This window comes from Chelonoidis abingdonii, chromosome 3 (assembly GCF_003597395.2).
Source record: "Chelonoidis abingdonii isolate Lonesome George chromosome 3, CheloAbing_2.0, whole genome shotgun sequence".
In the NCBI taxonomy this organism is placed as follows: domain Eukaryota; kingdom Metazoa; phylum Chordata; order Testudines; family Testudinidae; genus Chelonoidis; species Chelonoidis abingdonii.
Window position 1 is genome coordinate 193,954,006 of NC_133771.1, and position 12,281 is coordinate 193,966,286.

The 12,281-nt window shown below is 46.3% G+C and overlaps 1 protein-coding gene across 5 annotated transcripts in view; it reads left to right on the forward strand.

Annotated features, from left to right (window-relative positions):
- Positions 1-8,837: 8,837 nt before the first annotated feature.
- Positions 8,838-12,281, forward strand: part of CCDC85A (coiled-coil domain containing 85A) — a 174,031-nt gene continuing 170,587 nt past the window's right edge. For all 5 annotated transcript variants that reach the window (XM_075064429.1, XM_075064426.1, XM_075064427.1 and 2 more), the window contains exon 1: positions 8,838-9,127. In XM_075064429.1, coding sequence (XP_074920530.1) covers positions 8,912-9,127 — 216 coding nt within the window. In that variant the 5' untranslated portion in view covers positions 8,838-8,911. The remainder of the gene's footprint in view (positions 9,128-12,281) is intronic.

Consider the following 12,281-nt stretch of genomic DNA (forward strand, 5'->3'; position numbering starts at 1 on the left):
ATATCTGTGAAGGATCTTGAAAGTGTAGTTTTAATATTGCCATAAGAAAAAAATTATATAGCTTTTCCCACTTTCATTCTCATCTTGTTACACATGGTTGGGGGATAACATTCTTTTCTTATTAAAATGTTCAAAATTAGTTCTTGCTTGATAATTTCTTGTTTCTATTAGCAGAGATAGGTCTGCATTAAACTGTTTTAAATTTGTCATTATTAAGCTTTCTCTAAAACACATGTTTTACAGCGACCATAATTTTCCTTATGCTCCAGTTAGTATTATACACCACTGTGATCCGTCTTGATGACAAAGATATGGAGAGCTGTATGGAAGACTATAATGATTCTCCTAAGCAGTACATTTCAGACCTGTATTCTTTATAGGTCTCAACACAAGGTGTATGAAATGCTAGTCCTGGTGAGTGTCATAAATGTCAGGTCCAGGTAGGAGAGTATTCCATGTGCAGACTAGTCCATTTTTGGACTAGACACAAAACAGACATTTTCCAGACACCTCTTTTTGTTTTATTGAAAAATATGATTGGAATTATAAAACGTTAACCCAAATTAACCCTTCAGATAATATACTGCTAATTTTTGAGAATAAGTAAAATAATTATTTATTGCTGCCTTTCTCAGACATTGTTCTTTTTTTAATTACATCAAAATGGAAAAAATAAAGTTTATTTGAGGATGAAAAACTAACACTCTTGATGACCTTTTGCTATATTTCTGCTAGAACTGGGCAGATTTTTTTTCAAAAGACTTTTTCAGTGGAAAATGGTTTTCCAAATGGAAATTTCCATGAAAAAAATTCCATTTTCATTAAATATTTCTTGGATATTCATAAGCTTTCACCCACGAAAGCTTATGCTCCAATATGTCTGTTAGTCTATAAGGTGCCATAGGACTCTTTGTCAAAAACTAAAATATGTTTAGTATGGGATTTTCTTTTTGAAAAACTAAAAACAAACAAAAAAAATTGAAGGCAAATTTTGATTAAAACAAACATTCTTTTCATCTAAATCTTTCCCTCTGTAAAAAGTTATTTCCTGACCAGCCTAACTTTACACTTTTTAAACTCCTTTCAGTGTGACCAATCTGAGAGAGTTCAAAATGCTGCTCAGAGTTACCGGATATATGCCCACCCTGACTGCACTTCACTAAACATTTGGAGCTTGATTGTGCCTTGCAGGCATAGCCCTGTGTCAACCATGGGTCAGGGGGGACCACAGCCCCACCCCCTCCCAATTCTCTTTGTGGAACTGTAGTTCTGTCTGCCTCCTATGTTGTCAGAGGCAGGCAGAATCAGGATCTCTTCACTGAATTTTTTTCCATTAAGATTAGAAATCACATAGGTGAGCAGCAGCACACTAGAAGATCTAGATTTTGCTGATACCATAACTCTTCTAAGTGACAGATCAACCAAGAAGGTCCCGCATCACAGAAAAGATAGGGCTAATAATCCGTTATGAAAACCCAAATCTAACTGAGAACCCCAGCAATTCCCAACTCAAGCATTACATTAAGACGGCAAGGAATACACAAGGTGAATCAATTCACATTGGGCAGTAAGGTGCAAGCAAATGAGGATGTCCAGAAGGAAATAAAGTCATGAATTAGCAAAGTTGCAGCTGTATTCAGCAGCTTACACAAAATTTGGTCACTGAAAATCTACAACTTAGAGACTAAACTGAATCTTCAACTCAAATGTTATTTCCATCTTAACATTTGCATGTGAAAGCTGGAAATCCACCAAAGGTCTGCCCAGACATTTACATGTTTTGAAAGGAAATGCCTCAGGAAAATAGCAAGTATTAAATAGAATTAATTTATAATAAAAGCCAAGATTCTTCAGAGATCAACAACTCCTTATCTCCAAAAATATCTAGAAAAGAAGATGCAAATATCTGAGATGTGGTGAAGATGAAGCCAGAGTGCCTGCCATGGGGTAAGCATGCCACTGGGCAGCTGGTGGAACATGTAAAAGGAGCTGGCCAAAAGAATCTTTCCTACAAACACTATTTAGAGATGGAAAACTTATGGCACTTAACAACATAGAGGACACAGGAACAGTGGCCTAGGATAGACAGGGAGAGTGGAATCTTGTTTGTGCCCTGAGTGACATCTGATGGCATGGGAAGGATTCAGATTCAGAAGATTAGAAACATAAAAGAGAAAAGGCTTCAGCTAAAGCTGTTCTTGTGACAACTTTAAAATATTACCAAGAGCAGAAAATAATTTAGGCTAGTGTGCTCTTGTGGCAGTGACTGACTTCCTTTTGTAGAAAGACTAGGCAGTTGCCTGGGGCAGCAAAATGCTTAGTGACTTCACTGTGACAGTGATTGCAGGACTCTGAGGGGTGTATGCTATCCAGCAGCAAATGTCTTATGCCAGAGCCAGAAGACCCGCACTGGGGGGTCCTTCCACCCCAGGACCCGCTGCCGAAGTGCCGGGTCTTCGGCTGCAATTTGGGGGTGGGAGGTCCTTCCGCTCTGGGACTTGCCGCCGAAGTGCCCTGAAGACCCACGATGGGGGTCCTTCCACCCCGGGACCCACTGTCGAAGTGCCGGGTCTTCAGCAACAATTCGGCAGCCGGAAGACTCCAGGCCCCCTGAATCCTCAGGGCGGCCCTGTCTGCCAATGGTAAAATTGAGATACATCAGATCACCTTACTTGGTGAGGAATATTGATGGATTATAAGGCTACACTTTGAAGTCTTCCACAAAAAAGATTAGTCCTAGTACAGGGTACTTACTTTTTTAGACAAACTGGAAAATGTTTGGCCCACACAACTCTACAATCATTCTCATGGTGTTGGGCACTTGGAATCTGAAATCCCAGATAGCAATATATTGCAAGTGTACATAACTTTCCACAAAATGGTGTTGTAGCCAATTACACCAGATCTGAATTTGGCCCATAAAGGTAAATTATCTCTGTAAATGAAGGGTCAGGACAAAGTGTATGAAATGCAGCTTTTTGTTGCTGGCAATCTCAAACAAACAATTTCATTTGCTCCATCAGAGAAAACAGGAGTACTAACAGGTAGGATGGTTTTGTGCAGTTATTTTTCAATTTAAAATAGTTTATATAAATGTGTTTGAACACTGGTTTCAAATCTGACCCTTCCGTCAAATTGTTCATTATGCTTCAAGGTTGCAAAATCTGAGTATCTTGGTACAGTTTGTAATGTACTGTAGAGAACAGTTCTGCTTGACCAGGGTCTAAGCAGGGTAACAAGAATAGAAGCAGCAGCAGCAGCAACAAACAATGGTAATTAATCTTTAGCAGTCTTGTTCATGGAAATCAGCTGTAAATTTTTTAATGGAGAGAGTAATTAACCATTGGAACAATTTACCGAACAATTTGTGCTGGAGTCCACATCCCTGATGATTTTAAAATCAAGACTGGATATTTTTCTACAAGATGTGCTCTAGGAATCATAGAATCATAGAATATCAGGGTTGGAAGGGACCTCAAGAGGTCGTCTAGTCCAACCCCCTGCTCAAAGCAGGACCAACACCAACTAAATCATCCCAGCCAGAGCTTTGTCAAGCCTGACCTTAAAAACCTCTAAGGAAGGAGACTCCACCACCTCCCTAGGTAACCCATTCCAGTGCTTCACCACTCTCTGAGTGAGTGTTCCTAATATCCACCTCCTAACCTTCCCCACTGCCAACTTTGAGACCATTACTACCTTGTTCTGTCATCAGTACCACTGAGAACACGTCCTAAGATACCATCTCTTTCGAATTCCCCTTTCAGGTAGCTTGAAGCAGCAGCTATCAAAATCCACCTCATTCTTCTCTTTCTGCAGAACTAAACAAATCCCAGTTTCCCTTCAAGCTTCTCCTCCTAAAAGTTCATGTGCTCCAGCCCCCTAATCATATTATGTTGCCCCCTCTGCTGGACTCTTTCCAATTTTTCCACATCCTTCTTGTAGTGTGGGGCCCAAAACACAGTACTCCAGATGAGGCCTTACCAATGTCAAATAGAGGGGAGTGATCACATCCCTCGATCTGCTGGCAATGCCCCTACTTATACAGCCCAAAATGCTGTTAACCTTGTTGGCAACAAAGGCACACTGTTGACTCATATCCAGCTTCTCATCCACTGTAACCCCTAGGTCCTTTTCTGCAGAACTGCTTCCTAGCCATTCGGTCCCTAGGATAGTGGCTCTCAACCTTTCCAGACTTCGGTACCCCTTTCAGGAGTTGGATTTGTCTTATGTACCTCAAGTTCCACCTCACTTTAAAACTACTTGTTTGCAAAAGCAGACATAAAAATACAAAAGTGTCTCAGCACACTAATACTGAAAAAAGTGCTTACTTTCTCATTTTACTCCATAATTATAAAATAAATCAATTGGAATATAAATATTATACTTACATTTTATAGTATAGTTTATAGACCAGTATAAACAAGCCATTGTCTGTATGAAATTTTAGTTTGTACTGACTTTGCTAGTTATTAGACTAGGCAAATATCTAGCTGTCAGGGAAAAGCAACCCCCCGCCCCCCTTTGTCTTAGGCCCTAGGCCTGTAAGCAAAAATAATTTAAAGCCTTAGCTTAGCTTGTTTTTCTGTACAAAGGGCATGCTAAGGCAAAAAAATGTGGTCAGGGCCCCCCCCCAAAAACTAAAATTAAATTAAAAAAAACCCCCAAAATCTGTTAAGTTACAACAGCTAAGCCTGCTGTCAAAACTACAAAAGAGGTGTTAAAATGGTCAAACCGCAAACTTAACTGGCAAAAACAATAACAAAAAAAGCCATAAATAAAAAATTGGGGCTCTGCCATAAATAAAAAATTAATTGGTCAGCTTGCTTGTTATCAACATTATATTCCAAATAAGGCAAATAACATGTGTAACCAGCGTGCTACGTTTTGCGGTTTTAACCTTTATAAGCATGGTAAAATTTGTAAAATGCAAAGCAGCCTGCCTCTTGCGTAGGATCATGCTGTCTCTCCCTGCATGTATGCTTGTATCAAAATAAAAAAGCCTCAGGTTGTCTAATCTAAAATCAACTGTGTGGTCTATTTTCCACAACAATTTGGCGGCTCGTCCGGGATCCACAGAAGACTTCCTCAGACCAGAGGACTGCGGGCAGTCTCCCACCAAACCCTGGGCCCAACTGAAAGGTAAGAGACCTTTTAAATCTCTGCTGCTGGGTTGTTGGTGGAGAACTGGTCCATAGGCTCAAGGTCTGGGTAAGTTATAAGCTGGATCTGAACCTTTATTGTTCTCAGACACGCTTGACGCCCTCTGGATTGGTAGGAAAAATTTGAATACAAATCGGGGTAGAAGTTTTGGGCCAAATCAGGAGCAGGTTTTGTAAGTATTAGGCAAAGGTAAAAGCGCTAGAGGGGCGCTAAAAGTAATGTGTTAGAAGTAAAAGTAAACCTGGGTCGCGCCTGGGTCACTCTCGGAACGCGCTCTTTGGGTCCGAAGGGAAATCCTAATCGTCCGTGTAAGGTTCAGGAGTCCTGGTCCACCAGGTTGATCCGGGACCACAGCCAGGGTGGCTGGTTTCGCCCCGACGGCTGTGTCGGAAATGTGCCTGTATGTGTGTGAAGGCCATTCGGCCAGCGTAAGTGACAGCTGTAAAAAAACGCCCCGAGCCTCCTGACTGGAAGTGTCTCGAAAGCAAGCCTCACAGCTGTGCTTGAAGTGATTGACTGGAGGGTCACGCGCATGGGACGAGGTCTCCTCTGCTTAACAGGACCGGCGAGGGACCTGCCCATGATGAGGTGTTAATGTATGCGACCCTGTCCTTTACCCTTCTAAAATCAACTGTGTGGTCTATTTTCCACAACATAGCTGAGTACATGTATCCCTGGTTGAGAACCACTGCTCTAGGAATTATTCTGGGGAAGTTCTAGGTCATCTGTAGGTAAACTTTTTGGCCCATAGAAAGCTCAGAAAATTGGAGTTGGGGGTGCATGAAGGGTGCAGGTTTTGGCAGGGGGTGCGTGCTCTAGGGTGGGACTGGGGATGAGAGGTTTGGGGTGCAGGAGGGTGCTCTGGGCTGGGATCGAGGGGTTTGGAGAGCAGGAGGGGGATAAGAGCTGGGGCAGAGTGTTGGGGCATGGGGAGAGGCTCGTGGGTGCAGGCTCCAAGCAGTGCTTACCTCAAGTGGCTCCCAGAAGCAGTGGTATGTCCCTCTCCAGCTCCTACATGGAGGCATGGCCTGGCGACTCTGCGCACTGTCCCATCTGCAGTCACTGCCCCTGCAGCTCCCATTGGAGTGCCGGAGGTGGCCATTGGAGCACGTAGGAGCCAGAGCTAGGCCACGCTGTGGCTTTCGGGAGCTGCGTGGAGCAGCCCCCAACCTTGAGCCCTGGCTAGAGTGCCAGGGTGGGGCCATGCTGTGCCTTCCTGGAGCCATGTGGTACATCCCAGACCCTGCACCCTGGAGCGGGTCCGAGCCATGTGGTGTGGCCCCCGACCCAAGTGCTGGAGTGGGGCCAAGCTGCATGGTGTGGCCCCAACCCTGTGTCCCGGCCGGAGTGCCAGGGCAGGGCCGAGCCGCGTGATGTGAGCCCTGACTGCACTCCCCAGTGGGAGCTCGCAGACCAGCTAAAAATATCTCATGGGCCAGATCCGGCCTGCGGGCCGTAGTTTGCACACCCCTGTTCTGGATGTTCTAGATCAGAAGTTCTAGACCAGATGATCACAACAGTCCTTTACCAGCTTGGAATTTATGGATCATTCCTTGAACACCAATGACTCCTTCCCACCTCTTTGGGGGCAGATATGTTCTGCCCAGGGTTGGGATGAGGCAGCAAGGGGGAAGGGATTGCTCAGTGGTTTGAGCATTAGCCTGCTGAACCCAGGGTTGTAAGTTCAATTCTTGAGGGGGGGCATTTTGGGACCTGGGGTAAAAATCTGTCTGTGGACTGGCCCTAATTTGAGGTGATCTCCTCAGAGCCCTTCCAACCCTGATATTCTATGAGGTTAAGTGAAGTTTGTCAGTCATAGATTCTACTACTTGCTCCCCTATCTCTCCTGACTATAGCTAGTGCCAGGGCCGGTGCAACCATTTAGGCGGTCGCCTAGGGTACTGGGATTTGGGGGATGCCATTTTCTTCAGCAGCAGAGACCGTGGCAGCCGGATCTTCGGCCGCCCTAGTCGCTGCCAGCATTTAGGCGGAGGGAGCTGGGGCAGGGGAGCACAGGGAGGGCCTCCTACAGCAAGTAAGGAGGGGGTGCCAGCATGCAGGGGAACTCCCCGCCCCAGCTCACCCCTGCCCCGCCTCCTCCCAGAGCATGCCAGGGGCAGGCGTGAGCTGCTTCACTTCTCCCATCTCCCAGGCTTGCGGCGCCAATCAGCTTAGATGACGCAAGCCTGGGAGGTGGGAGAAGTGAAGCAGCGATGGCATGCTCGGGGTGCTCATGTGCGGACAGGGGTGGCTCCAGGCCCCAGCACGCCAAGCTCGTTCTTGGGGCGGCATGCCGCAGGGGGTGCTCTGCCGGTCGCTGGGAGGGCTGCAGGCAGCCAGCCTTGCGGGCATGCCTGCGGACGGTCCGCTTGTCCCGCGGCTTCAGTGGTGGCGGGACCAGCGGACCCTCTGCAGGCACGCCTGTGGGAGGTCCACTGGAGCCGCGGGACCAGCGACTGGCAGAGCGCCCCCGCAGCATGCCGTTGTGCTTGGGGCTGCAAATTCTAGATCTGCCCCTGTGCACGAAGCAGGGGTGAGCCGAGCAGGGGAGAGGTGGCTTAGTGGAGCTGCTGCAAGGGGGGGGCGCCTCAGGGCGGAGTGCAAGTGAAGTTTCACCTAGGGCATGAAACATCCTTGCAGGGACCCTGACTAGTGCTCAGGCTCGTAGCAGCTCCCAAATGAGGAATGCTGCCCCTCCCTCCGTCCCCCTCCCTCGTCATCGTACAGGCAGGGCTTTCAAGAGGGCTGAGAGGAGAGCGGAGCTGGCCGAGGAGCCCACTGTGTGAAGCCACTTGCACAGGCAGCGGAGTCACTGGCATGCGGCAGGTGGCGACCGAGAGCCACGCTGGACTGCGGCTGGCGACTCCCTCCCAATGGGCTCGCACATGGCATGAGCCTCTGTGAAAAGCCGCGCGCTGCTCGGGGTCAGCTCACTTGTGCCGGGAGCGCCTCAGCAGGAGGAGCGGCCCGTGAGTCTCCGGCAGCGGCTGCAGGCGCTCCAAAGCTCCGCCGCCTCCGGCTCCCAGCCCTGAGTCCAATGCAGCCTCAGTGCCGCCCTGCGGGTACGCGCCGAGGAGGCATGCCAAGGAGCGGGGCGGCGGCAGCGGCACTGCCCTCGGCCTGCACCCCTCACCCTTACTGCTGCGCGGGCAGAGGGGGCGAGCAACCAGGCGCCCGAAGCTGCGTCTGCTTTTAAGAGGCGCTTCCCCACCCCTGCCGCGGGATCCTGCTCCCCAGCCTCCCGCCCTCCCGTCCCATCCACCATGGTGCTTCAGCTTGGGACTTTGCATGGCTCCATCGCGTGCCGGAGGAGAACTCGATACCGTCAGAGCCCTAATTAGCAAGGATGGCTTCGGGGGATGAGCACGGTCAGGAGCGGCGAGGAGGAGAGCCAGCTGCAACTGACTTGCTGAGGAGGGTGTGATCCCCAGGCTGGCTGTGAGGGTCCCCCAGACTTCAGCCTACCTCCCCCGCTCTGTCAGGACCTGCGGTCCGGGTCCGGAAGATCCCCGCCTTGTATCAGCACAGCAGCAGCACATCGCAGCCAACTTGCTGGGAGAGGGCAGCCCCTGGACTGGGTTTCGGGGCTCCCCCTCCTATGAGACGCTGCTGTCCTCCCACTCCCTGAGCCAGCGGCAGCAGAGCCGGGGGGTGGCTTGCTGGGGAGCAGGCTGAGCCCGGGCTGGCTTTGGGGTCCCCCGGCTGCTGCCAGGGCGGCCGTGGGAAAGGAGGTTGGACTTGGGCTGCCACCATGTCTAAGGCGGCGGACAGCGGCGGGGCGGCCCCAGCCGAGGACCTGTCCAAGGTGTCCGACGAGGAGCTGCTGAAGTGGAGCAAGGAGGAGCTGATCCGCAGCCTGCGCAGGGCCGAGGCGGAGAAGATGAGCGCGATGCTGGACCACAGCAACCTCATCCGGGAGGTGAACCGCCGCCTGCAGCTCCACCTCGGCGAGATCCGCGGCCTCAAGGTGAGGGGCGGGTGTAGGGGGGGCCGCTGCCGCCTGGCACTGGGCGGGGCGCTCCTCCTGCGCCCCTTGCGCTGAGCCCGCTTCAGGGGCGCTGCTGGAGGGGTTTGGCTGCGGGGCTGAGCCCGATGCCGCTGCGGTCTGTTGGGCTGTTCTGTGCTTGGAGCAAATAAAATTTGGCAAGAGTCTCCTGGTGGTATTTTGCGGGAAGGTTTGGAGAAGAGAACCACAGATTCCCCATGAGGTTAGGGGGATGGGGAATGATGAAGTTGTCTTTCTCCCCCACATCCCTAGACTGGCAGAGGGCCTTCCAGTCGGTTTAGGGATCTGCCCTTTCAAACAGAGGGGGGATTTCCTATCTGCATGTGCATCATACAGGGGCAATTCCCCTACTTCCCGAAATACTTTTACTCAGTCATTTAGGTAAATTCTCACGGAGGGTTGATAGGAGTTTGTCTTAGTGAGAACAGAGTAAAACCTGAATAAGGATGGCTGGATTCATCCCACAATGAATAAGAGTTGCTTTTTTAAAAAAATCACTCTACTTTTATCTCCTCCCTAGAGTAGGCAGGAAACAGAAGTGGCAAACTGTGTGCAGGGTATAGAACAAGTATATGGTGCAATGTACATCAAAAACTTTTTTGTGGGGATGGATATCTTTGATTCTTTGAATTCTTGCTCTCAAAACGTATAGATTTCAGTAGGTTTAAATGTTCTCATTTCAAGTGCACGTGAAAGGATAAAATATACAATGCTGGATAAATTCAAAGATTGTTGTTTTTAAGATCATCTGACTGCCATGTTAACTCTGTTGCTGTCTTAAGATTGTTTCTTACTTTATCAATAAAGCTTCTCACCAGGCTTCTGGGAAGCCTTGATCATTTTCAGTGTGCAGCACATAGTAATTATGCTTTCCACTCCTGGGACAGATTGTTGGAAACCTCTTTGATTTTGGGTTCATCAATACCATACTTTGATTTCTTTAGTGAGAGCATGTCCTCTGATTAAACACTAATATTTTTCTTATTCCCTCCTTTAATTTCTTTTAAAAGCCAATTGCAGTTGAAGCTCTTCTAGAGCAAGATGTTTTAACAAAATCTATGAGTTGGGCATATTTTCAGAGAGTTTCCACTTTTTGATGTGCTGTTTCTGTTTTAAGACCTGACCCAACCATTCTAAATGGAATATTTCCATTGACTTCAATGGGAGGCAAATCAGGCCTGCAATTATTTATTCCTAATTGTTTTAATGTTTTCTGGGTGAGAGGCACAACTGCTCATGGATACTCACCCTGCCTTTGAAAACTGGGGGTGTGTCATAGCTACAGCTATGATGTAGCATGCCAAAGCTGTTATATGGAACAAAAATTTACTTCAGTTGGGATTTATATAGTTTATATATTGAGTTGAAACTGAGGAGTTATGAGGGGGTAATGAGAGGAGACACATAGGGAGAGGTATGGACTTATGAAATATTATCTGGGGAAGTTCTTGTCTGACAAAGTACAGCAGATGCATATGTTAGCCCATATTACGTACTTTGGTTAAGAAAAATCTCTTCTAATGTGCTAGAAATGGGTGATTGATAATGATGTGGAATAAAACAGAAAATCAGTAAGAGAGAGAAGACTTCATTCCTCTCCTCATACACCCTGTTCTGCAAAGCATGACTAGACCTGTTTCCACTTTTGTGATAAATGACATCTGTCTGCACTTCAGGAAGTGCCAGGGTCCCATCTGATGATACAATTATCTTAGTTAAAATAAAGCTAAGGTTCTAAATTACAATAGCAGTGCAAGGAAGTGCAGAGTTTAGGCTGTCACTCTCTCTGCTACTCGCTCCCTTGGTGGTGCAGGGATGTGACTAGAGTGTATGGGCTTAAATACTAGGTAAGTTTAATTAAGAAACCACATTGGAATGTGATAGGGAATGAGTTATAAGTTACTATCTTAACTCTGAACTTCCTAAGTGATACTTTTATTTCCCCTTTTTTCTTCATATTTTGAACTGGGACTTGAAAATGAATTTTCTTCTTATAATTTATAGGCCTGCTTTGTAATGTTTAAGTATTCATTGTAGATGTTATTCGTTACAGAAGCCTTATTCTCTCTTTAAAAGCTTGAGCTTAGTTTCAGAAGGCTACATGGTTGTGATTTTCTAAAGTGTTTAAGGGAGTTAGGTGCCTACTCTTCACTGAATTTCAATGGAATTTGGTCACCTAGCTTCTACATGTTCCTTTAAAAATCCAAGCCTGTATAAACATTGCTGAATAAACATCCATCTTTGCTACTAGGAAACAAAAATGCTAAAACATCATATGTGTAGTTCATCTTGTATTTGAAATAATACAGAAGAAGGGAAGAAAAGGGAAGTATAGGAAATGTATTTAAAGTGTGAGCATTTACAAAATGAATATGTGTCACAAATACACAGAATGTTACAAAAGCAGTAAAAGGTGAAAAAAAATACCCTGAGTTGCAAATGATGAATATGATCACAGGCCAGATTATTAAAACTAGGAACAACCATAACGAATGCTAGAAAAGTTTTATTTTGCATCATGTCCTACTATAGCAATATGGCCATTCTTATGTTCTTATGTTCTTGAATGTTTTTACTTTAGAGCATGAATGTTCAGTAGTTAGAGAAGAGCATGGGGTATGTACTTCTTAGTTTTCTTTGAATTGAGACTATTAAGAGTTATTAATAGGAAATGATTTCATTTCAGAATGGCTGAATTAGTCTGGACTAAATGAAACCTGACCAGATTCTTCTGTCCAAAATTGGAATCAAACCAAATGAAACCCCAAATTCTTTTGCGCTCTGAAAAGTATATGTATATAAACCTTCCATCATCTATCAATCTATCGATCTATCTAGATATAGATTAGATTACAGATATAATAAAATCAAAGTATAATCATATATATAATCATTAGTGCCTCTATACTTCCTGTTATTCAGCAATAACACAAAAGAGGATATTTCACGATAGTGGAAATCTTCTGAGAGAAGTTGTGATAAATATATTTTTTCTATCTTGTTTGACATTAAAAGGTTATGGATGAGTTTTGGTTAAAAAATTGAAGTTTTCACACCATATCTGAAATTAACCTCTGAACCTTTGAGATTTATTCAGTGAGATGTTTAGTTTTGT